At 39.7% G+C, this 27,357-nt stretch overlaps 1 protein-coding gene across 1 annotated transcript; it reads left to right on the forward strand.

The window, feature by feature from the left end:
* Window positions 1–882: 882 nt before the first annotated feature.
* On the forward strand, window positions 883–27,357 carry pals1a (protein associated with LIN7 1, MAGUK family member a). The gene is made up of 17 exons (XM_042388968.1): window positions 883–1,080; window positions 13,221–13,532; window positions 15,236–15,413; window positions 15,922–16,022; window positions 17,369–17,476; window positions 20,780–20,857; window positions 20,969–21,109; window positions 21,807–21,968; window positions 22,129–22,206; window positions 22,564–22,747; window positions 22,868–22,939; window positions 23,239–23,310; window positions 23,685–23,852; window positions 23,942–24,031; window positions 25,144–25,256; window positions 25,465–25,575; window positions 25,728–27,357. The coding sequence occupies exons 2-17, from the start codon at window positions 13,353–13,355 to the stop codon at window positions 25,902–25,904; spliced, it is 2,013 nt and encodes a 670-aa protein (XP_042244902.1). The 5' UTR covers window positions 883–1,080; window positions 13,221–13,352; the 3' UTR covers window positions 25,905–27,357.

Here is a 27,357-nt window from a genome sequence, read left to right on the forward strand (position 1 = left end):
TTGGATACACTTGCCTTTAATATGCATGTTGGTAAATTCACAAAATGTAATATTTAAATAATAAAGCAAAATCTTTTCAATGGAAAAATGTCAGAAAGATTAAGTGAGCTATACATTTCAGACGCCTTTTCATTGTTTCTGTTCATCTTTGTTGTTAATTTTGGCTTCATTGGATACTATTATGTGATCAATGTATTTATTTTATTATTTTACTTTTATTAAGCAGCTTTACTGGAACAAGTATAAAACAGGTTCACAGCACCTTGTGTATACAACTTGTGTCTACAATCACAAACACACCAGGGGGACTAAAGGTTAATAATGAAGACAAAAAAAAAAAAAAAATTAAAAAAGTAATAAAATAAATATCTTGTAAAGCTTACAGTGGTCAAACATTTAATAGCTTTGTTTATTTGTACATTCAGATATAGAGGAAATGTATGGTTTAATATGGGGAGTCAGCTCTGAAAAGTTTGGCTTTTTTGCTTAAAAATTTAGATTTGTGAATATAAAATTTGATCAAAATTGTAAGGTAATTAATGAAATTGAACTGTGATCAGAGATTTCTGTTATGCTCAGTGAATCCAAACAATACATTTTTCCAAAGTGCAGTAAAGTGAGGGTAGATATGATCAGCAATAAATCGTGAGTTTACTCCACAGTTGTTTTGTACGTGGGCAGAACCAAAATAAATCTAGCAGCGTTTCTCTGGGCTGCCCACTGTTTTATATTATAATACCACTGTAGTTTTCACGACGCTACATTCCACCGATGTAGCAACGTGTTTGATTGGTTCAGACGAGATTCCTTTCATCGCAGTAACCAATCACCGTCATTGTTTCATGTGGTCTCCTCCCGCTGTGTGGCGTTGGAAATGACAGTCTGAGAGGAGGAGGAGGAGGAGGAAGGAGAGGTCTGCTGCTGCTGCTGTGTCGGACAAACGAGCAACAAGCTTGTCAGAGTGAAACTGAGAATTAGAAAACTAAAACCTAAACTACGACTGGTTGGATTAAAGCTAACAGTGAACCAACAGTTAACAGTTGAGCAGCTAAAGGAGCAGGCGGGCGGCTCAGAGACACAGTGAGTATTTTAGTGTTGTCGGTCTGAAGTGGCTTTGTTATCAACAGGTGCTCTAGCTAGTTAGCTGCTAACACTAGCCTGATAACGTTAAGTAAAATAAACACACACTTGCCAAATAAAGTAAAGCTTGTGAGGGTGGCTTCTTGCCAGAGTGATATCAAAGGTTCACAGTAACAAAGGTTTATTTCTACTGAACATGTAGCTTATTAGCTTCTAGCTCAGCTACTTCTGTGTTACTTTGATACTGGCTAAACAAAACAGTCATTTCTCTTAGGGAGTTACCTAGCTAGCTGTCAAATACAGAAAGAAACTCTAACTTACAATGTTAGATTAAATGAAGTTTAAATGGTTTAAATGGTTTACAATTATAACAGAGGACTGTGTTTGGTTTGCGTTGTTATCATAGGTTAGTGTGTAGTTTTCAGCCCGTGGCGTTAGCAAATGTTACAGTATTTTAATCATGGTATTACTGTCTTTATATCGCTATTACATAGGATGCTAGTTTTGCAAATGACAACCAGTTTCCTGCTTGGTGTGTATGGTCGATTTCAACACTACTAGACGCTAAACTCCTCCCGATAAAAGACTAGAGACCGTCACTGAATGAAGACTTAACTGTTTTAGATTTAGTATACATATAAACTGCAATGCTTAGCCGCAGGGAAATGTTGTTTTACCTGCTGTGTAACTATATTGTAAAAGGACAAAATATGTTCATCCACATTTTTCAAATGCAGTAACCTTCACTCTTATCTCTATAAGAGAACAGTATGTATTGTTTGTGCCACCATAACATGAGACCTGTTCTGCTGAACGCAGTATTAGTGGCAGTTCTGTGAGTGTGTGTGTTTTACATCCAATACAATAAACTGTCAACGTTAGCAAAATGAGACAGTATCACACAGCAGGTGATTGATTCCTTTTTAAGTAACTCAAAGTAAAAAGCCTATGTTGTGTTTTTTGGTTACTACAATTTTGTGGAGGATGTGAAGGAGGATACAGCTGAAGAGAAACAGATACAGTATAAAGATGGAGGAGGAGAAAGGCAAACATGTTACCTAACTAAACTAACTAACTAATGACTGTATTATCAGTCGCAGCCCACTGTGTTGAAAGCACAGCTCTGAAATCAGCTAATGTCAGGGAGTGATTCTCTCTCTGCAGCGTCATGCTGTGTGCCTGAGTTCTGTCAGAGCGGATTTGATGATAACACTATTCTGCTTTGGCAGTTCATCTGACACATTGTCACGGTTTAAGTGCCAGTTAAGCCAGGTTCTGTGCTGCGTTTGGGGAAAGCTTACATTCTCTCCCCACTTACACAAGCACCCTTTGGAAAGGAACAAATTTAACAGAATAATCTGTAGTAGCTCAGTGTCACTGAGACGCCTGCCTCAGTCAGTGACAGTTCTGTCCTGTTAGATGAGGGTATGAACATGGATGTAGGAGTGTGGCCCTGCTCTCTAGCACAGTCAGTCATAATGTTTCGGGTCAGCACAGTTACTACCTGCTGAAAGTATTCAGTGGAAATACAAACTTGTGTGGCCATCACATCCTAGGTGTACTATATGCCACCAAGTGAAAGACCACACATAATACTAAGCAGACTCTGAACTTCTCCACTTAAACACAGGTATTCACAGATTTCTCTTGACTTGTAGAGATTTCTTTATAATCCGTTGGATTCAGGGAACAAACAGTTAATGACTAGTAGATTTAGAGAACACACTCTTGAAAAAGGAAAACTGTTTTCAAGCACTACTTCCACTGATAACATTCAGTCGAAAATTGGTTGTTTTAGATAGTAGGTCTTGAGTTGAATTCCAGGTGGTGTTAAAAAAGCTGTTTTTAAATGTTGCTTTCTTTGCTGCTGACATTAGAAAGTGACTAATACCAAAAAAATCCCCATGAAACTGGACTTTGTCACATGTCAAACCTGTCTTGCATGCTTTTGTTGCTAGAGGATTTTTAGGTGGTGGAGGGGGGGGGGGGTGCCTTTGTTGGATGGTGGGCAGTGGGGAGGCAGACAGGAGACATGGGGAGAGAGAAATGGGTATGATATGCAACAAGGGTCTCTGGCTGGAACTCAACCAGGGACTTTGTGTGTGGTTGTGTGACATGCGCAGTAAACATTTGGCTGCCACGGCGCTCGGCTAGAGGGGTTTTTTTGTGTGTTTTTATAACTCACAATTCAGATCTACACAAAGTTGTGGCATGACGGTGTATTTTAATTGTCATAGTGTGGTTGATATGAGTTGTTGCATGTGTCTCTGTATGGAGTTTAAGCTAAGAAGGTGGGGTTTTTCTGTTGCTGCATACCGGCATAAATATTAATGGTTAAAATGTTACAGACAGATTGGGACTTGTAGTTGGCTAACAAATCAGCCTAATTAAATTAATGACTTGAAAAATACCGACATGTAAAGGGAGTTCCCTTTTGATATTCCCCAGTGCTTTCAACAGCAGCTAAAAAGCCTTTTTCATGTGTCATATTTCAAGGTTTTATGGTTAAAAAGTAACATTTTATTGATTATCTGGTGTTACAAAATGATGAAACTAGGAAGAGGTTTTTAGATATGTTGAGGGAATATGTAGCTAACTGTGTTACAGGCTGTCAGCTAGCCTCTTAGCTGCAGGTGCATGCTGTTCATCAGTTGAAAGCTGTATAGTGGCTGTAAATGTAAGGCAGTGTGTGAATACCCCGATGCTCTAAAACTCTAAACTGACCTTTACATAGGCTCTACTCCCAGGTATGAGGTCACATCGCTATGGTGACGGGGTCAAGGCTGACTTTTACGGACACACGTACAGAGCGAGCTAGTGAAGCAGAGAGGTGAGGACGGGCACGCTGGGCCACTGGCCAGCGAAATACAGAAGTCCTCTGTTCTCTGGAATGCTCTCTCGCTCTCTCTCTCTCACTCAGGCTCCATGACCTGATTGGGACCCAAAGTGAGGCTGCAGCCAAAGCAAAATGTGTCACCAAATCAGAGTTGGACTGACTATGAGGCCCAAATTGTGGCCTGGTCGGTGTTATCCACCTCAGATATGATCCAGGTTTCCTGCCTGGCTGTGGCTGGTCTAATAAGTGAGATTTGTGCAACAGTTTCAGTGTGTCAGTGTGTGAAACCTACCTCACCGTTTATCATACAGTATCATACTTCTGAAAGGTGTGGTGGACAAATATTTTACAAATATCTGTCATAAATGATTCCACAAATATGTTTCCATCACTACGTACTGCACCATTACTTCATCACTGAAACCTTTCCTACACTATTTTCCCACTTTAAGTAAGCTTTTTTTGAGACGTGTTATTGACGTGTAATCTGTATTTATCTTTTCTAACTCAGTACTTCGTAATTGACATAAAAGATTTTAAGGGAAACCAAGTTTATGTCTGTATCCTCCCCCCTCTCTCTCTCTCACTCACTCTCTCGCTCTCTCTTTTTGGCTTTTTTCTCTTTGTCTGGTACAGGGTGGTACGGCCCTTTTTGAGAATGTATGCGTGTGTGTTTGTGCGCACGTGTGTGTGTGTGTGCGTACTGTCGAACACAAGATAAGAGTCGGCTCTGCTTCTGCTCCCAATGACATTCACAGTACACACACTGACAAACAGCTTTACTCGCTCCTTGCGTCACATGATGTTATTTGGTTTTGATTAGTCGCAAGTAACGCTGCAACTAACGATTATTCTCATAATCAAATATGCAGATTTTTTTATTTTCTCGATTAATCATTTGATCTTTGGGATTGTGAAAACTGCCCGTCACAAGAAGATTTAGTGAACTACGAGGAAAAGAAGCAAATATTCACATTTAAGAAGCTGAAGCCATCAAACTGCACATTGTACTGTACTGTACACGCTCTTAATCCCTCTCTTTCTGCTATGCTCTCTTGACCAGGGCTGACATAACAAGCTGAATATTCAGAAGCTCACTTGTGCTCCTTTTCTTCATTAGAATTAGGCTGCGACTACTGATCGTGCTGATAATCTGTTGACTGTTGCTGTGTTTAAAGCACCTAAACCATTCTGTTGTACTGTTGTTGCTGCTACTGCGCTTTAGCCAGGACTAAGGATAATGTATCAAGTTTGTGCCCATCATCCAGATTGTCCCTCTGTGTTCTATTGTCCAGCTTTTGTCTCCCATCTTTCATTCTCACACAGCATAAAGGAACAAATTCCACACTGAGATAATCCTCAACAGTAAACGTGAAGCCTTGAGTTTACATGTCAGTCGTGCATTATGTTATGCTCTGCTTCCTGTCACTCAGCCGACACCCACAGGAGGAAATGGAAGTCTCCTCCAGTAAATAACAGCTTTATCCCAAAGCTCCAGGTCTTTATTTTGTGTCTTTTTATGTTTCTTTTAACACTATAAAATGTGTTAATTACTAATCTTGACAAATTAGTAAATGGAAAATAAAATCACATCACCATTTTTCAGACTCTGTATGTCTGTTTGAGCTCCTCATCCTGACACCAGTAATTCATGGCAGCTTGACAATATTAAAGGCTAAAAAAATGACCCACAATGCAACACTCTTTGTAGTCCTCAAATATATGATCCCACTTTTTCAACTGTAATTTCTTGAGAAAAAATAATCCGCTGATTATTTTCTCAATTAATCATTTTGTCAGTTAAGTATCAGATAATTGTGAAAAATGCCTGTTATAATTTCCCACAACCCAAGCTGATGTATTCAAATAGCTTCTTGTATTTGATCAACTCACAACAACAAACGCTGGTTGAGAAGCTGCAACCAACAACATTCTTGTTCCACTTTTGTGAAAAGGATTATAAAGAAATCTCTACAAGTCAAGAGAAATCTGTGAATACCTGTGTTTAAGTGGATAAGTTAACAGATCTTAGAGTCTTAAAATGATTAATGGTTTATTAAAATAGTTGCAGATTAATAAAAATAAAATAGTTACAGATTAATATTCTTCGATTTGGGCTAGAACGGTATATTGCAACACATTTTGGAATGTAAGCTAGAGATAAGAAGTTGTACTGAGGTTTAAACTCTGACATTGATGATGTTTATATTCTCCTGTAAACCGCTGCACTTAAAAGTTGTTTTTTTTTGTTTATTTGTTTGTTTGTTTGGAACACCATTACCTGCAAATCAGTTTGTGGCATTGCTTAACCCTAAACGGCCCTAAATGCATTAAAATACCTGCACTTAGGCACATGCTTTACAGAATATATTCTTATTTGAATACTTTTGAACAAGCAGGACATACAGGCTGGCCAGTAAACACACTGATAGCTCATAGAGATGAACTTTAGCTTGAATCACTAAAGAGTTCGCCACGTTCTCGGCTCAATATTGGAAGAGCCTTTTGTTTCCCATAGTTTCGCCTTGAACTGTTGCCTCAGCAAGACACACATGCATACACACATTCATGCACACACACCGGGGGGTAAAGCTGTGGCGGCAGATGGTGTTATGTTTGTGCTGGGGGGGGGGGGGGGTTGTGATCCTCATGTTAGGTTCTAGCTTATCAACCTTGTGTGTTTTTTTCAGCAGTGTGCATGTCTAGCAGGTCAACAGATAAAGGCTTATTTAACTAAGACACTGGTCTGAGGGCAGGGATCCAGTAGGAAACAGCTGCAGGTCTTCATCAGCCATAATACTGGCTTTTCCAGCCGAACCGGGTGTCTAAACCAAACCCCGCCTCATCCTTTCCCCTGCATCTACAACACATTCAGCCCTGAAACACTGATTCAAAGACAGCCTTCAGTCAGACTATGGATCAGTACTCAAAGTAGGTCATGCTCCTGTTCTTGCCTGCTTTCCACATGATTAGAGTGACAGTGTGTTTTAATGAGCCTGACACTGAGGAGAAAATACTGTCCATTCATTTAGATTGGCTAAGAGGCTCCATTTATATGTATAGAGAGTAGGACTTTTAATAATGGTTCAGCTCTGCAGCCACACAACAGCACAATTAATCAATATGTCTTTATAAAAGTCATTCAGGTCATTTCCGTTATTTTGTGTATAAAAACAGGTTCTGTAGTGAAACTTATACATACGCAGTTTAAAATGCTGTATCACTGCATTTTGACACCACCGCTTTGTGTAAAGCAGCAGGCGGCCAATCAGATGCCATATAGCTTTGATGAGATGTGTCAGTGCAAGATGTACAGCAGACAAAAGGCTCTACATAGCTCAATCATTCTGTTGTCATGTTAATGAGATTTGTGTTAATTTCAGACCCCGACCAGGTTACTCAGGTAACAGCTCATGTCAACATCATAAAGAAGATCTCATATTGTGGTTATAGCATTAAGATGCTGTCTTATTAAGCTGGTTACTGTGATATGGAAACAGCTTTTTACCATCAGCACAAACTCAGGCTCACACAGTATTATGGACACATTTAAATGTCAGCATAGAAAACGAAACCTGTCTGTGTAATCAGATTCTTTGTCAGCGTTCCCAAGAACATGACCCGTGGAATCTAAAGGTTTTTGATACACATCGAAAGGCTCTGCACACTCACACAGGTGTTTACAATTACTGCAGCTGATTAGACCTCTTTTCATGAGGAAGTTGACTGAGATCTTGCTGAGGTCACACAACTCTGCATCATCATAAAGATGCAACTGAGAGTCTGGGAGATGTCCATGAAACACACGCTGTGCCCCAGTTCTATACAACATGCTAACTGTTTACAGTAGGCACTACATGCTAATCTTTAGAGTATATGGTTTTGACGTTAATATACAAGAATTTGACATATTTTATTGTTCTTTACTAACAGTAAATTTTAAAATAATTATGCTGTCAGACGTTTGCGGCTCTGCAACTTTAAGAAGCCACTGCCAATTAAACTTAGCAAAGAGGAGCCAAATTGTTTGTTTTCCAACATCTCCCTGGAGCCGTTTTACTGCCTTAAATGATAAATGTAATTGTTTTGCAGCTGGGTGTAGCACCACTGTCCTTTGGGCATTTCATTATAGGACTATAGTGTGCATCAACAGCAACTCAAAAACTCACTGTTCTTTAGTCTGTATACTTATGCTTTCGAGTATACTTACTTTCACCACTTCTCCATTGTGAACACTACATTCTATACATCTGCTTACAATCAGTATGTAGTGTGGAATTATCCACACAGTCCTGAGTGTAGATCTTATCAGCCAAAGTAAGTGAAAACACCTGTGTGGGTGTATCATGGATGTGTGTACGTGTGCTATTTATTTTAACAAGACTTCAGGGCTCAAATGATCAGTTGATGAATCAGTTCAGTCAATCGACCACCAATTAACTGGCAACAATTTTGATTAGTCACTCTTAACGTGCTGTTTCCTGCCTCTCAAATGAGAGCATCAGCCTTTTGCATATAGCACATATTTTGACTTGTCAAAGCAGGAAAAGCACAGCATTAAATGAATGATGACATTGTGACAGTGAGCCAGCGTGCACGTCACCAGGACCCTGAAACTGAAGCAGCTAAATGGAACTCAATCATATCTCATTTTATTATTTATACCGCTGTTTTTCCTACTGTGACAAGTCAAAATGTCTGCTGTGAAATAGGCCTACTTGCTGCTTGTCTCTGTTTTATATAATTGGAATTCTTTGGATTTTAACATTTGAAGATGTTAGCTGAGGTCAAAAATAGTTGTTGGTTGCAGCCCTGTTGGAATTTTCTATTTTTTCTGTTTTGTTCTTTTTTTTTTTCCCGTCTACTAAAATGAATCTACTTTTGCTCAGTTAAATGTTTTGACCAGTTCATTCATGTTAACATAGACTCTAATAGCAGGTCTCAAAGCCTCATGTCTTCAGCTTGAGATGAGAGTATAGTCAGTAGGTGTTTTGCTCCTCACATATCAACATTACCAGTGGTTATAATCACATGCTTTTTCCAGGCTGTCTGCCTCTTTTTTTTTTTTTTTTAGTAGCCAGTAATCCATCAGGATGATTTCCAGTGGTCTGTTTTCCTTGCCTGAGGTCTGTGAATGAGTTTCAGCCTTGTTTTTTATCCTCACTGTGTTTTGTATTCCTCATAGTGCTGGTAGCAGCTTAATGTTTGTTGTTGTAGGACGAAGGCTAGCCTTCCAGAGGAGCTGCTTAAATCCTCCTGCTCTTACCTCAGCTCAGTGATGTCTGCGTATCAGAGTCTGACTACTCAGACTGTCGGCCCTTTATCACTCTTTTACGGCTCCGCTGCCTCTCAGACTGAAACCTTATCAAAGGCGTGCTTTGCTTTCATTCACCTGCTGCTCAGTCTAATGTGTGCCTTTTTAGTTTTTGCCTGGTCGGACTATTTTTGGAGACTCAAGCTGGAAAATATTTTTCTCTTGAGCTCATAGAAACTTGAAATTTCCAGTCAAGACTTCAAAGCTTTTGCAGACAAAAGAGTATTGTTTTTATTTATTGAAGTAACCAGTAACTGATTTGTAATTTTGTAATTCTCAATCTTGGTAATGTCTTCAGTGTTTTTCTTATGATTAAAATCATTTAGGATTGAAAATTCTGATCGCAGAGCAGCTTCTTTTAAACTAAAATTGATATCATTAATAATATACAAAGGTAATCTGACAAGCATATGAGAAGTGAATAGACTGGACTGGAAGAGCCATTTTTAATAATCAAAGTCAAATATTCCAGCCTGCTTAATGAAAGCAATATGAAGGTAAAACTGTTGAATTTCCGGAGGATTGTGATGTGATTATGTTGCTGTCCTGGTAGATTGGACAGATGTATCTGTCTCACTGGACTTGGACATTCAGAAAACATTCTATTGGGCAAGCTTGCTGATATTTATACTGATATTTAGAGACAGTATGATTGCAAAGGAAATGACGAAAATGTCTAATTGTAGTTTTATGTTCATTTTCCTTCACTAATGTCTCTAAGTCATTTGTTACTATGAGTGTTTTGGGGTTTTTTTTAAGTGTAAAGAGAGTCTGAATTTCATACAAGTCAAGTTAGGATGTGATGTGGAGTTTCAGCCTCATGTAGGAGAACGATGTTCCTCACAGATGTTAAATTGATAAAGATAATAAAGCTCTTGTGTGGGAGTTAGTGTCGGCAGAGAAAAAGTAGGATTGATGCATCCCGATTTACCCACATCCCATTTTGTCACGGTGATGATACCGCACTTCAGTTCAAGGCTTCAAGGTGGTCAGTTTACTGAAATAATGCAAGGCTAGTGTGTTTTGGTTGCTCACACACACACACACACACACTACTCACACACTCCCTTCCCCCATCAGTGGAATTTTGTTCCCAGGGCTGCCTGGCATTCCTCACTGCTGCATCATGGGACCTCTGCCGTGTGTGTGTGTGTGTGTGCGTGTGTGTGTGTCTACAGTCCTGCTGGTAAGAGATAACATATCAAACACGGTGTTGTTATTGTGGCATTGAAAGATAAGGCATCTCTGCATTCATCTCTACCTTGCTTGTCCACTCTGTCCCTCCCTCTACTTTCTCATCCATCCACTCTACCCTCCCACCACCTCCCTACATAGTGGTGTGTGTGTGTGTGTGTGTGTGTGTGTGTGTGTGTTTGTGTGAGGCAGGGGGACCACCCTGCTGCTGACAAAGCCGTTGTCATGGTTATGCATGGAAAGAAGGGGGCTGTCATGACGTTGTCGCTGAAAATAACTGAAGAGAGAGAGAGGTAGAGATGACTGAGTTAGAGAGAAAGTGACCATGTTTCCATTCATGTTGTGCTGTTAAACTAGTCGGTCGGTCAGTGAACCAGTTAATCCAATGAATCGGGCAGTAAACCAGTCAGTTAAGCAGCAGACCAGTTAATCAGTGACCCAGGCAGTTCCTTATTTACTACACAACTAGGTGGGGCTGTAAACCAGCAGTCACAGTTTAGTCAATTTATAAACCAGTTAGTACACCAGTCAGACAGATGCAGCCATCAATGTATGATTCTGCATTATTACAACCTGGATTTTACTATCATAGCTTTGGCCATCATTTTTATAGTTATAGTTTCATAGTTCAAGTTCAAAGAAATCCAAACAGTAAGAGCACTCACTCTTGATCTGAACATTCCACACAATACACACCCATCATTAGATCTGAGAAGGGCTGAAAGTTTTATGAAACTTGAACTGTAATTGTGTAAAAAGTATGAATGGCATGAAAATGTGAAAGTCCCAAATGCTGTGACCCATTTCAAGTTTGAATGAAGTTTCTACGTGAATGTATTAACGATTTGGAAGAGGCTGAAGATAAATGGGTTTGAATCTTTTTCTAATAGACTCTCATTATAGCTAAGGTTCAAACAAAGTTGAATACTTTGAAAAGTTTTAATGGAATCTGAACATTGAATAATACCTTTACATTTCAACGTTTAAATGAAGTTTGTAGCTGAAACTATGAATGAGTAGACGGGGGTTGAAAATGCAGGAGAAAGTTTGACAATGTGTCCATTTTAAACATTCCTTCCATTCATCTGAACGGAGCAAATTTGCCAGAAAACATTGAATATTTCAGAAAGTATGAAGGTATGAAGAGAAAAGAAATAGCGCACATGTCCTAATTGAGCTGAATGTTTGGATCTGTGAATGAAGTTTCTACATTGAAGAATGTGGAAGGAGTTAAGTTGCAGAAAAAGCGGACTGAAGAGTAATAAATATATAGAATGCTGGTAGAATAACATGGTGTGAATGTTTTCCACCATTCACACCAATAATAACAGAAAAAAATAGGAGTTCAGTTCAGAGTTTTGGCAAAAATAAATATAATGGTTCCCAGATCCACTGGAACTTTCCTTTTTTTAATTCAAATCATAAGTCAGCTTCTCCAGTGGCATTTCTACCAGTAATAATAACATCAGAATCACCAGGTTCAATCTGGAAGACTGACTCTCTGGTTTAACTTTAACGGTACTTGCGGCAGTTATACGTGTACACAGTTTCCCAATACTGTGAGGGCTTTGTCTGTTTGTCTGTTATGTTTTATTGAACAAAGCAGTATATAATAACATGAAATTAAAGTGACATTAGAACAGCAGTCAAACCGCAAACCATGGAAAACATGATGGAAATGTGATATTTCTGTTTCATGTATTGATTTTAGGAGCATTGCAGTCTCTTCATCATTTCATACAGAGTTGATGTTTTTGTCTCCTCAGTGGACATCATCACTTACTCACTGAGGCTTTTTGCACTTTGTCACATTTTCTTTTCAACCATACACCAACTTTTCTACCTGAGCCAAGCACGAAAACTTTTCCATATTTTGACTTTTCAATTTTCCAGCGTTTCCACTCAGTTTTTTTTTTTACATGCAAATTGAAAGAGCACATAAAAACAGCAAATATATTACTTTTAGAAAAATAAACATTCAAGAACTCTTCCCAAAGTTCAAAGTAAATATGTTTTACTGTGATGGAAAAGACAAAACGACTTCTATATAGTTGTCATCCAGGATCAGTGTTGGGGCTGTAGAACAGCTGCCACTTCTTGTTGAACTGTGCAGATCTCCCCTTTAACGAGAACAATACTCTTTCACAGTAACTGATCAGTTAAATAGGGACTTTCCTTTTTCTTCCAACACATGAGAAAAATGTTTTAGGCTGATTAAACAGCAAGAGAGGAGTTGTATCTTCCTGAAATGTGTTAATACTGAGATATGAGTCAAGTTTAATGTGTGTTTTCTCAGGTTTCTCATTCTATGTTTCTACATATTAAATGGTTTAGATAATCTGGCTAAACTGTTTGCTCGTTGGCAACTTTTCTACTGTCTTGACTGCTGGTGTTTCTCGCCTCGGTCTGACTCACTTTGAACAGTACAATATTACCATAACTAATAGAAACGAGGGCCAAGAAATTATGAAAGTTAGACCCAAGTTATGATAAAACCAGAAGTTTTCCAGGCAGTCAGCTGCTAGTTAGTCAGTTGGTAACACAGTTGATCTGTAAAGCAGTCAGCCAGTATATATCACACAAACCTTGTGTTTTATGTGGCGTATTGAACACTTGTTGAGCCTGTGTTTGACCAGTCATCATAGACTGGTAGTCACAGGTAAGTAAATACCTCATATCTGAAAGTGTAGCTTGGTAAACATCAATGCTAACAAGGTATAATGACAGCTACATGTCGGAGGAATGTTGGACCAGTCAGACTAGAGTGATGACATCATCTTCTTGCTCTCTCTACAGGTGAAGGTATCATGGCTGCCTTGTTTACCGAGCTACCCTCCTAGACTCCCCCCGATATATAGATACACATACCTGCACGCCCCTTTGAGTCATACAAACACACACATTTGTAGCTCTCGGTGTGTGTGAGGGATGACAACCTCTCACCTGAACGGCCATGTCGCTGGAGAGGGAGGAGGAGGAGGAGGAGATGAAGATCTGAGGGGAGGACAACAGCATCGGGAGATGGCCGTGGACTGTCCGGGAGAGCTGGGGAGCCGGACGCTGCCCGTCCGACGATCTGCACAGTTGGAGAGGATACGACAGCATCAGGTATATACACACACACACATGTGCACACACACACTTGTCACATGAACACTGTTAAACTTATTTTACTTATATGGCTTCAACAAACAAGTTTCTCTATGAAGTACGTTTAAAAACAAGCAGATTCGAACAAATTGCTGTACAAATAAGTGCAAAAACAAGAGTAGAGACAAATGATAGATCAGTGCACTACAGTGTGTCACAATCACTACCCACTGTCAGCATAGTCTGCATATCTTTGCACTTGCTGATTTCACAAGAGCATGAAGTGTTACCACAGACTTTACTTAAATGAAATTATGAGCTACTTGTACTTAACTTGAGTATCTCAATTTCATGTTGTTTTATACCTCTACTCCACTACATTTCAGTTTTTACTTCATTACATTTATTGTATATTCCTGCTATAGTTTCTAGTGGTTTCCACATTAAGAATTGCAATAAAATATATAATCAGTTTATAAAATATCATGCATCATTATATTTCAGACTCCCATAAACAAATATGAATAATGAAAACTAGCTCTACCATGACCAGCTACAAAATGAAAATGTGGATTAGAAGTTAATGCATGAGTCATAATAATTATTATAATATATAATAAAACACTGACAGGCGCCATCCTGCCTTTTTACTTTGATGTCATCAGTACATTTTTCTGATAACACTTTGGTACTTTTACTAAAATAACACAAGTGCAGGACTTTTACTTGTAATGTACTATTTTTAGCTACTTCTATTTATACCATTCTACACAATATCAGCCTAACAATGGTCCGACCTGACAGACATTGGGTGTCAGCTACTAAAGTGAGCGCCACCAAATAACTGCTTGTTTTAGTGGAAGACAACAGACACATATCCAGACAAAAAGACGGCGTTCTGCCTTCTCTCACCAAGTTTTACTTGATGTTCTGTGATGTTGGACCGCAGCAGCACAGAGCACTCCTCCACACACAACTGTAAACACAGTGATGCAAAAGGAGGACTGATGTTATATAATTGAGTGAACCTGTAACCATGTAACTGTCACACTTGTGTCAGGAGCATTATACAGAATGAATCTCATCTTTAGTTTTGACCCTCTGCACACACATGTATGCTGCTCTTTCACCAACTGGGAAGGAAAAAAGTTCACGTTCAATTCATGAAACCATGTTTACATATGTAAACGTTTATTTATGGTCCTGAACAATGAAATCAGCCCCCGACACCTCCTTTCCTTCCTCCTTGATACAGCTGGTGAAAGACATCAAGCTATGATTGTTCAGGGTCTAACATGAAACCACAGGTCAGGGAAAGAATGTATGACTCTATGATCTCTTCATCTGACACAGTGATCATCTCAAAAGACTAAATATCGTCCTTTTTCACAGACACATTTTGACTTCTCACAGGAGGCAAAGCAAAGCTGTAAATAATAAAGTGATGGTTGCTTCATTCTCAGGGTTCTGGTATTCTGGCTCACTGTTACACTGTCATGACTCACTGGGACACTTGAATAGAACACAGCCATCGTTAATATTAGTAACACCTGTACTTCTCCTACTAGTCCAAATGTCTACTGTGAAAAAGGCCTAGTGTAGAGTCTATAATAAAATAATTACAAAGCTTTAATGAAACATACATGTGGTGAGCTTGATAAGTGTGAAACTGGACCATGTCCTGTCTATGACGCGTTTACTTGTCCGCGTGTGTGTGTTAGGAGGACCTTCGTCGTCGTAGAGAGGAGGAGGGGCGGCAGATGGACCTGAACGCCTCGCTCAGACTCAAGAAACTCTCCCAGAATCCCCACATCGGCATCGACAACCCCACATTCCTGCAGGACACATACACACCGCAGCAGCCGCCGCTAGGCAGCCAGCACACACAAGCACTGTTGGGTAAAACACACACGCTCACACACACACACACACACACACACACACACACATACACAGCTGAGAGGAAAGGATAAAGAGGTAGATATGGTAGGGATGTTAAAAGTTGGAGTTAGATTGGAGAAGAGGAAGTAAATGGATGGAGAGAGAGAAAGCTGGGAGGGAAAGGAATGTAAGGAAGACATGTGTAGCGTCAGGGAGGGAATTCCTCAGGGAGGGAGAGCGGGACATGAGAGGCTCTCGAGGGCGACTTAATTAAAACTTTGTTAGGGACGGTGATGTTGACACACACGCATACACACAAACACACCCGAGTCTTGACTACGAAATGAAATGCCACCTCGTACACACACGTTAATCTGAAGCCAGGACAAGCATGATGTCTTCTACCATCATCCTCTGATCATTAGATATTAGTTTTTTAGATTATTTTTTTTTTAGTCTCATCTCTTGTGTTGGATTTATCAGGATTTCTGTCAAAGGTCATTGACTGCATGTGTGTCTCTTGCAGAGTTGGAGGAGTTGCTGCTGTCACTGAAGCAGGTCCGGGGCTGTCTGTCCGACCAGCAGAGTCAGAATGACATAGAGCTGGTTCTTGCACTACTAAACAAGGTAATAGAAAAGGAATTAGAGGAGGGGAAAAAAAGCCTCGGGTCAATATGTACAGTAATTGTGGTATTTTTCAAGACTTTATGACGCCTGAGGTAGAATGGAGTGTGTCTGAGCTGACAACACAACATTTCCACAGTGGAATGAAGGTTCAGTCTGGGGAGAGGAGTCTGGGGAATACAGTGACACAGCTCAAGTGTTTTTTGAATTAATGCTACTGATATGCACACTTATCTGTCACTATTAGATATTCTTGATGCTTTTATGTCCAAAGATAACAACTACTAATTCATTGTTTCTCTCCCAACGTTGTTGTTAAAGTCAAAGTTTGAACAAATGAATTTTTCCAGGAACCTTTTTATGAACTCCAAAACTTAAAGGAACTTAGTTATAAGTTTGATTTTTGGCACCGATATTGTTGAAGTTGTTTGGCTGAGTTGTCATTTTGATATTGAGAAGGTCAAGTTAGGCTGTAATTCTGCAGTTACCTCTCGGATCATTGTAACAGAGGATAAAATTGATTGGTGCAGTGATAAACTTATAGTTATAAAGTTATAAAATCCTTTATCAAAGTATTATAAACAGCTGTGCAGTGTTTTGACATATAATAAACCTTTAAACTCACTCAGCTGATACTCCAACTGGCCTTTCGGCACCATATTTCATAACAATACGCCCCCATCAAAACAGCCATTTGTATTATCTAACACAGTACTGGTTTTGGTCTGAACTTCCAGTATCAGGCTGTTTCACACTGCTTACCAGACCATGGCTATAATGCATTATTTTGTTGTTGTTTTTGACTAGAAAAGAAATAGAAGAAGAGATTTAGCATTTTGTCATTTCGGTGTACATGGAGATCTATACAAACATGACCTCCACACACACTTATTACTCATTTTCACACTTAGTGGGCTTAGTGTAGTCTTGATATGAAAACTTTGTGATGGTAGAAATGGTGAAATTTTCAGTCATAGTTAAACAGTGATTTTTTTCCCGTTGATTTTTCAGCGGCATCATTTCTTTGTCTGTTCAGTCACGGTTGGTTAGTTATCAATGCTTCTGCTAACTACCCAGTTCTTCTGTTTTTTCCAAGTGAACTGCAAACGATCAAAACAAGTTTTTCTGAGAAAGACCTAGTTGACGCTGGCTGTTAACAGCTAATGGAAAAGCTCTCATAGATAGTATATCAACTGAAACAGTCTGATAAATAGTAACAAAAGTATAATGATTTCACTGATTTATAATATTTTCACTGCACTTAAAGTAATCACAAGCATAATGATGTAAAGGAGCATGTTGATATGTTTAATGTGACACTAAATGCTTGTGTCCTTTCTCCTGTCTAGTCTGACTTCCAGTCAGCGCTGAAGATCCATAATGCGGTGGCCAACAGCATGCACCGACCCTCTCCTCCATACCCACACACACACCAGGCGCTGCAGATGGCAATGGAGGTAACCTGTGGTCGTCCACATTAATACAACTATACATTTTATTCTTTTATTCCTTGACAATCCTTGTATGCCTTGTTAAATTTACTGTCACACGCACACACACATACACACAGATGTTTGCTTAGGTCACTTTTGGGGACATTACATAGACTTACATTCATTTCCTGGAGATTTAACCTAACCATAACCAGTAGTTGCCTAATCCTAACCTTAACCACTGACCCAAGCTTTTTCCAAATTGGGGACACGGCTTTTGTCCCCAATTGGACAAGCCATCCCCAATTAACCGGTCTCCAGTCTGAAATTTGTCCCTGAAAGTAGCCTATGACAGACACACACACAGTGAAAGCTAAGGTCAGTGAGTGTGTAATAACAAGGTTGGAAACAGAGCAGCTCTGTTCAGCATCAATTAGCGCTGAAACACAAGTGCTCGCAGTGTGAGCGTGTACACAAATATATACGTTATTTTGTAAAGAATAAGATGGGTTTGATTGTTTCTAGCCGGCTGATGGTGAAAGCCATCAGTAACCACTTCAAGTGAAGGCCAATATTCAGGATGCTGGTACGATCAGTGCTGCAATTCTTCTCTTGCCACGCTGTTGAGTTGGCGAGCTGTCAGAGCTATTCATGGCTCATTTAAGTGGAATCTCATTATTTCTGCTTCATGTTGGCATCTCCGCCCCCTGCCCTGCATTTGGCTTTAAAAAAGCAAAGCTTAGTTCATACCGTACTCCTAGAAACATGTTCTTTTTTTTTATTGTGAATGAAGTAGAAAAGAAATGATGAAAATGAAAACCATCACAGTGGGCAGGACCATATGAAGTACTCAAAATACCTTCAGTTCAAGTCAAGCTAATGACTTCTCTCCTTATAGTTTTAGACACAATTCCCTTATGTTTGTCTCTAATCACCTTTTTTATTTGAAAATGCAGTATATCATTTAGAGTCTACCACATTATGACAAGCTTTTCCTCCGTCTCTACTGTCATTCTGTGTCGCAATTGTCTCTCTTACTGCAAAATGATGTATTAAGTTCAGAAATGGGTTGAAATGAGTTCACAATTTTTGAAGTCGGTCTTAAAACAACAGTCAGGAGCCCAAATGAACATCGGAACATGTTTTTTCTTGCTGTAATCATTCCTCCTGTTCATACTGACCATTAGGAGATCCCTTCATAATGCACTTCAATGCACTGCTGGCCTTGTTTTCTTGGGCACAGGAATGATAGTGGACTTCTTGAAGCACATGACAGACTGACCCGGGGACAGGTCGAATATCATTGTGAACACCGGCGCCAGCACATTAGTGTTCACACGCTTGAAAGCCCTCCTGATGTCATGCTCAGAAAGGGCGATAGGTGTGAAAGTTGCGCCCACCCACTTAGTTCACTTGCGAGAGACACACCAGCACTTGACGAGGTGGGGTGGGGGCGGTGCTTGTAATCTGTCAAAGTTCTCACACCTTTGCCACACAGCCTACCTCTTCCTGAGTGGTGTGTGTGTGTTGTTGAACTGCGCAGGCCTGTGGTGTCCACACAGACAGTGTTGCTACTGTGGTGTTGCTATTGCCAGCCCTGTCTTTCTACATAGAGTTTGACTTTGATAATAGCCATTAATAATAGAATGTTTCATATCATTTCATCATAAAGTTTAATTTATATTTAGTTTAGACAGAAAAAGGTTAAGAAGTGTGTGCTCAATTGTGAAAAATATGTGAGGTGAAAGCTACTTTCTTTCTGACGGGCATGGTGGGGTCTGGTTGGAGCTACTTCTGTGTCGGCTACATATACTCCTCACACAGGACAAGTTAAACCCCTGCTGTCACCACTCCAAGTGAAGAAAAGCCCTCCATATGACACCAAGTTCCCCAAACAAGCCAAACACACTCCAACAAACAAAACTCTAAACTAACTGTCAGGAGAAAACTGGCAACAAATAAGAAAAGTAACAACACCAAATCTCCACCTGGATGCAGGTGAAACAACAGGCAGCAGTCCCGGTTTGAACTATTATCACAGAAAGCTATCAGGAGTCGAGAAAAGAAGCTCTGTGTGTCCGTGTGAGTTCCCAGCCAGAGAGGTCCCTTGCCTTGGCGTGCGCCGCGCAGCCTGACCTGCAGTGGTGACACTTCATGTCTGTGACATATTCTACAGATATAGACATTGAAACTATAGTGAAAGGTGTAATGTTGCTGGTATTTTGTCAATATGACTATCAACAGATCATTTTCCCTGTCTATTTTTGCTGAGAACCACGCGCATCATGGGGAAACAAGACCCTGAATCTCTAGATGACGCGCCACAGCAGCCATGCAGGAGACACGCAGCTCACATGGGCTGTGTGGCTGCTCTGATCTGTTAACATGGGCACTGAAATGAAAAGCAAGAGGTTCTTTGACCCGCACGCACTGCTCACGCAGGCTGTGTGTCCCAGATGTTAGACCTTGCCACATGCTTCTGGGATCGCCCAGTGTTGCAGTGTGTGTATTTATGGCATCCCGGATGGTTCTGGTAATCCATGGTTTATGGTTGTGGAGTAATTTAACTGTAGTTTTGGGTACAGTTGCTTCTTTTGCTTTACAAATGAAATCCACCACAGACTCAGTGAATCCATTGATGTCATCTGTGACGTCAATGGTGACGTCCTGGAACAAGCTCCAGACTGCGTCATGTAGTGCAGACTGTAGGGTGGCCTTTGATTGGCCTGACCATTTCCCGACCTCTCACATCACCGGGGGCGTGTGTCATAATTACAATGTAAATGATGTGGTCCAAAATCCACAAGCCTCCTTTGTGCAAAAATGTGTTTAAAAGTTTATCTGAAGCTAACTGAAGCTTCAGTTGAAGTGAGTCAAATCAGGTAGATATCTTTCAACGTCTGTTTAGAGCTGAAGTTCCTCTTTTTGTTACTATACTTCCACCACAGCTCAACAGGGAAACACTGTCTGATGAAACACAAAGAGGGAATTTGATGCTAAAAAAATGTGTCAGATATCCACTTGATATGACTAACTCAGACTGCTGAAGCGTCAGATAAGCTTCAGATAAACTTTTAAATGACTTTGTGGACACACTGTGGATTTTGGCCTCCATCACTTACATTGAAAACATATTTGAAGGGGATCTTTTAATATCCAGTATGAACAGGAGGAATGATTACAGTGAGGAAAATCTCTTTCACTGTTCATATGGACACCTGACAAAAATTGTGAACCTATCCTTTAATGTGATAATATACTGTATCACAGCTATGATAATATTTGTCCTGATGATACCAATGATATCATATGTCGTCATTGTTTCAGGTCCGGAATGTCATCCAGTCAAGTCAGAACAAAGAGGGACTCGAACTCCACAGCCTGCTGTCAGACACACACATCCAGGTAGACACAATCACACACCTTTTAAAGCTGTATTAGCAGCTACACAAAAGAATCATTTAACTGTCACTGCTTCAATCCTGTGGCTGAGTTGTGTGTGTGTGTGTTTCGCAGTCGTTGCTTCTGGCACATGACAGCATAGCAGAGACAGAAATGCAGCCTGAACCACTGCCCTCCCAGGGAGAGACGCTGACCCAGTGGGGAGGAGAGACTGTGAAGATTGTTCGCATAGAGAAGGCCCAAGACATACCACTGGTGAGACAAATACAGCACAAACACACTCCAGGCTGATATCACTCAAATCAAGGTAAAGACAGTTAGAGACAGTTATAGAAAGCTGACATCCTACCCAACTTGTAGTTCAGCTTCTAATCCATTAGCTTGAATTGATCAGTGTAAGTTGTCACAGAGGGCTACATGGGGACTTGCTGTGTGGAGTTTATTTGTTTTCCTGCAGGTGCTCCAGTTTCCTCACATTAGATTAATTAGGTTAGGTGTGAATGGTTGTGAGTCTGGGTACATCAGCCTTATGATAGACTGGCTGCCTGCCCATGTGTCCACTTGCACAATTTGATCAGCTCCAGACCCTGCACAAGATATCTAGAAAACAAGTCAAATGTTTGAGAAACTGCAGCTGGGGACACGGGTGCAGATGAAGAAGAAAAATTTAAAAAAGCACCCTATCAGTCCTCTTAGCATGTTTTAGCTTCAGTCAACACAATATAGAACAAAAAAAAACCAAAAGCTAATGCTGTTGGAAAATAGTTACGGCTTCAAAGGAAACACAATCATGTCATACAATATGAGTGCTTTGCCAATGAAAAAAAGTGCAAAAACACACTCATGTACTTCACACACATCTTTTCCTGAGTCCAGTACACTCTAAACAGCACATTATAAATAACACAGTCCATGTGTGTCCAACATCTGACTGTATGTCTGTTTCCTGTAGGGAGCGACTGTTCGTAATGAAATGGACAGTGTTGTGATCAGTCGTATCGTTCGAGGCGGAGCAGCTGAACGCAGCGGACTTTTATCAGAAGGAGATGAAATATTGGAGATAAATGGCATAGAGATCAGAGGGAAAGATGTCAACCAAGTCTTTGATATTCTTGTAAGTATCCCCACGTGCACATATTAAAAACAGTTCTTTTTCCTACTCAGACGTAGTTTTTGTTTTAAAACACAGATAGGATGAGAATTTATGGAATATTTTACTCTGTGCTGACGGTTTTTCTCTCTCTCTTTTGTGTGTGTGCGTGTGTTTGTGTCAGGCGGACATGCACGGCCTCCTGACCTTTGTTCTCATTCCCAGCACTCAGAGCAAACCTCCTCCTGTCAAAGAGTCAGTGGTGAGTCCTCAACAAGACTAGAATGAGCAGAAGACTGAAGACTAGTTGCCTTTGGTCGGCAAACGCTGATTAGTTTGTTTGAATTTTATTTGATAGATATGACACAGTTTAATAGAATTCCATTATAGAGCATGAAGCTGATGTACTGCACAGGGAGGTTATAGATATTGTTCATTTTCAACTTTTGTCCCTAGTGGGACTTAACATGTAGCAGTGTAGTTAAAATATACAGCTTTCATTACCATAAAAGCACAATACACTACAGATAAAGAAGTACAATCAAATATCTAACCTAGTGTCATGGATCTATCCGTCTTCCTGTGTGTCCCCTCTGTCCCTCCTCTTCCACTCTTTTAGGTACATGTGAAGGCACATTTTGACTATGACCCATCAGATGACCCCTACGTGCCGTGCAGAGAGCTGGGCTTGTCCTTCCAGAAAGGAGATATTCTCCACATCATCAGTCAGTCAGACCCCAACTGGTGGCAGGCTTACAGGGATGGAGACGAGGATAACCAGCCTCTTGCTGGACTGGTACCAGGTACTACGTAGGGAGAATTTAGTCAAACGCACAGGGTAGTTGGTGATATAATGGCTACTCTGCATTGCAAAGGCAACGGCTGTTCGATGTCTCTCATATTCTCTTATTTTTTTTCCACAGGGAAGAGTTTCCAGCAGCAGAGAGAAGCCATGAAACAGACCATAGAAGAAGACAAAGAGCCTGAGAAGTCTGGTTAGTTCCTGTGAATAAGCAATTTAAGGTTATAGTTAAAGGAAAATGTAGGGAGTTTGTTGGTATCCAATTTTCCAGTTAACAAATTTACAGGACACAACTTCACCTCCATATATATTCATGCATAAATACATATTACAAACACAAGATAAAATTGCTCCAGATTGTTTATGTCCTATTAAAATGATTGAGTGAAATGTGCCTGTAGAATAAATGCAACAAGACTTGCATTTTAGCAGTAAAGTCCTTTTGGCATTCTGGGTAGATTGTGTTTTTTTAAGGCATCTGTTTCTTTGCAGGGAAGCTGTGGTGTGCAAAGAAGAACAAGAGGAAGAGAAAGAAGCTGTTGTACAACGCTCACAGGAATGATGGTACGACCCGTCTTTCATCAAACATCATCAGATGGAATCAAAAGGCCAGCTTCCATGTACATATAAACTGCTGATACATGTAGTCAGGCATCTATATGGCCACTTGAGTGTATATCCATGAAGTGTGTATTGTGTTTATCAGGTAAATAACATAAAAGTTTACCCTTAATGTTTACACCGTAGCCCGATTGATATGATAAATACAGATGATACAAATGATTTTCTAATATACACCACATGATGTAATTTATAACTGAATGAAAGAAATAGTTTTTATAAATAAATGACCTCAAATATGTCTTACTGACTGGCCAGTTTACAGCTTTTCCTTCACGCCAGATTATAAAATTCTCTTCTCTCTTTCACTGGCCCAGATATCGATAACGAGGAGATTCTCACCTATGAGGAGATGGCTCTGTACCACCAGCCGGCCAATAGGAAGCGGCCGATTGCACTGATCGGTCCAACCAGCTGCGGGCAGGCGGAGCTCAGGCAGAGACTGCTCAACAACCAGCCGGAACGGTTTGCTGGAGCTGTGCCTCGTAAGACTTTAACACACACACACACACACAGTGTACACATTGTTTCATGTGTTTGTGGATATACTAACCTGTGATTGTGTGTGTCGTAGACACCACACGGAGCCGTAGAGAAGGCGAGCTGAGTGGTCGAGACTACCACTTCGTGTCTCGTCAGACGTTTGAGACAGAGCTGGCAGCAGGTAGGATTTCATCTGACTGTTTTGACTTGTGTAAACTGATGATTTTGTTTGACATCCTTCAGTATGTGTCAGGCATTGCTTGTTTTTAGCCATGCTAGCTGCATGGTGCTATGGATGGCCATGTCAGCCTGTCTGTCGGTCGGCCCGCAACTTTGGCCCAGATTGAAAAATCTCAACAATTATCAGATGGATTGCCATGAAATGTCCTACAGACATTCATGTTCCCCAGAGAATCAATCCTGGTGATCCTCTGACTTTTCCTCTAGCGCCACCATGAGGTTGACATTTGTGGTTCCAACTGAAATATCTCAAAAACCATTTAATGGATTGCCATGAAATTTAAAACAGATATTGAAGGTCCCTAGAGAATATATTCGAACCACTTAAAGGATAAGACTGGTGATTTTCTAAATTTTCATTGTTGTCAACAATCTCATGTGCAGAAACAGACCAACAATGAACTCATCCTACTTACAAGTATTGTGTGTATCCAAAGCCGGATATATCTAATTCCTCTGTGTTGTAGACCTCTATTGTTGTCCAAAACTTAATAAAAACATGTCAGTGAGTCACACTGCTGCGCTGGCTGACACGTTCCTGCGTCGCAAAGGCAATAGCTACCGTAGTTTGTTTAAACACAGCTCCAAAGAGTAATAACAGTGATCAAATTTGGACTCTCAGGAGAGAGGTTCCTTGTACAGCAGACACCACTGTGTGTGCACAGGAATGCAGTTCAGTTTACAGCCTCTTGACTTTGGGGTTGTGTTATGTAGCACAACAAGCTAGCTAATAGTTTTTGGACAACAACAGAGGTCTATTATTATTATTATTTATTATTATGGCAGAGGAACACAGACAATGTGCACTGTTACAGTTGAGGCGGAGAGGGTGGTGCACATCTATTAAATTATGAAGCATTAAGTATAATGTTCAGACTGGGATGAGTAACAAAGTAAATACACAAGTCATTATTTGGACATCCAGTTCTGTGATTTGTGTAATACACAAGTAATCCCTTGACATTTTAGATCCAGTCCTGTCTCAGTGTGTATAAATGATTCCATATCAACAACCAGACATCACAAATGACATTTTTCTTCTGTTTTCCTCAGGGAAGCTGATAGAGTCTGGCGAGTTTGAGAAGAATCTGTATGGGACCAGCACAGACTCTGTGAGACAGGTCATCAACACTGGCAAAATCTGTGTGCTCTGTCTACACACACAGGTTTGTATAACACAAACACACACACACACACACAAACTCGGGCTTAGCAGGGTGGCAAAGTGAGTAGAGACAATGTCCAAAAGCCCATTTACAGTTTGTATATTACAACATTGTATTGTCAGAACTTCATGCTAACATGTTTATTGTAGGAAGGTCTATGAAGGTGGTGGTGGAGTCTTCATATATTTGTGTCTCTGTGTGTGTACAGGCTCTAAAGGTGCTCAGGAGTTCAGACCTGAAACCTTACATCATCTTCATAGCTCCACCCTCCCAGGAAAGACTCAGAGCCCTGTTGGCTAAAGACAACAAGAACCCCAAGGTATTGGTCTAACTGTCTCTACTGTCTGTTTGCATTCAGACAAAGACAAATATCACTGTTGTTGACATCTTTAAAATGTCTTTTAAGTCTGCTTCAATAGTGTGTGTGTTTGTTTGTGTGTGTGTGTTTGTGTGTGTGTGTTTTATGGACAGCCTGAGGAGCTGCGTGACATCATCGAGAAAGCTCGGGAGATGGAGCAGAGCTGCGGTCACCTGTTTGACGCCATCATCGTCAACACAGACCAGGACAAAGCCTACACAGAGCTGCTACGACTCATCAACAAACTGGACACTGAACCCCAGTGGGTGCCCTGCTCCTGGCTGCGCTGAACACACACACACACACACACACCATTCATAGAGTAGACATACAGAACCCACACTTTTGTGTTTTTACTCAGTGCTGCTGTGGTGAGAGTTGCAACAGAGTATTAAAGCTACTGTTAGAAAAAACTAAGCCAAGTTTTAGGAGAAAACATCGCAATATTACAAGATAAGGGATATATATATTTTATGAGAGGTTTAAATATGATAAGATTAACTGATAATAATAATTATAATAAAATGTAATTTGTAATTTTATGAGCAAAGGTAATTTTATGAGGAAAGTCATAATATATCAATTTAAATTTAATGTATACATTTTTGACTATGAGAAAATGTCATAATATAAGAAGGATAAAACTGAAGTCACATGATAAGATGTAATTTTACTTGAAAAAAGTTAAAATATTAAGAGATCAAGTTGAAATTTTAATTAAAATTTAAAATTTTGAGTATGAAGTTATAATTTCACTAATTATGAGAATAAGGTTATTTTTAGAATAAAATGTCACATACTGTGGTTAGATTAGATGAAGTTTTACCTTTACACCTGCTGCTCCAGATGTGATCTGTCCATCACATTCTGATCACAATGCATTCTTAATGCATTTATTATAATTTATTACGCTTTATCTTGTGATATTCTGACCTTTTCTCAGAAAACTACGACTTTATTTTTCTAATTTCATGACTTGTGATACTGTGACTTGTTTGCTAGTAAAACTGCAACTTCATTCTACAACTGGAATCTTAAGGTATGACATTGTATTCTTAAAATAACCTTTTTCTTGTAATACTTCATCTTAAAATATTATAGCTTTTTACTCTTACAATTACAACTCTATCCTTGTAATTTTATGACTTGATTCTATGACTTAAATTATAACATTTTATTCTCAAAATAACTTTGTGGTCATACTGGGACTTCATTCTCAAAATCTTTCCTAAAATTACAAGTTAATCTTATAATATTGAAAGTTTTCACTCATATAACTACAACTTTATTTCTGTAATATTTTCTTGTAAAATTACAACTTTATCATTGAAATATTATGACGATTGTGTCAAAATTATTACTATTTTTCACAACACTGTAACCTTTTCAGTTTATCAACTTTTTTTCAGTAAATCTCAGAAATCAGTTTTTCCTAACAGTGGCTTTAATAGTTGGTGGTAATGATAAATAGATAAAATAGAAACATATAGATTGACTGTCATGAAAGGGAGGAAGTCCTCAACAAACACTAAAGTGATTGTGGATTGTGCCTAACTGATCCATGATGCTCCTTCAGCAAAGACATTTATCTGATTTCTGTCATCATCACAGTTCCTGATGAGACCAAAACATGGACCTGGAATACTGAGATTTTTTTTGTTTTTATGTTGTCTTTTATGATGCATCCTTTGACTAAATCCTGTGATCATTTCAACCATTACCATTAAAAATCTATTTAAATTA

This window comes from Thunnus maccoyii, chromosome 16 (assembly GCF_910596095.1).
Source record: "Thunnus maccoyii chromosome 16, fThuMac1.1, whole genome shotgun sequence".
Lineage (NCBI taxonomy): Eukaryota > Metazoa > Chordata > Actinopteri > Scombriformes > Scombridae > Thunnus > Thunnus maccoyii.

Excerpts from the sequence above, each read along its gene's own strand:
- pals1a (XM_042388968.1), top strand. The coding sequence starts at position 13,353 with ATGACAACCTCTCACCTGAACGGCCATGTCGCTGGAGAGGGAGGAGGA. Across the intron at positions 15,414-15,921 it reads GCACACACAAGCACTGTTGG|AGTTGGAGGAGTTGCTGCTG; the intron begins GTAAAACACACA and ends TGTCTCTTGCAG. Across the intron at positions 16,023-17,368 it reads TTCTTGCACTACTAAACAAG|TCTGACTTCCAGTCAGCGCT; the intron begins GTAATAGAAAAG and ends TCTCCTGTCTAG.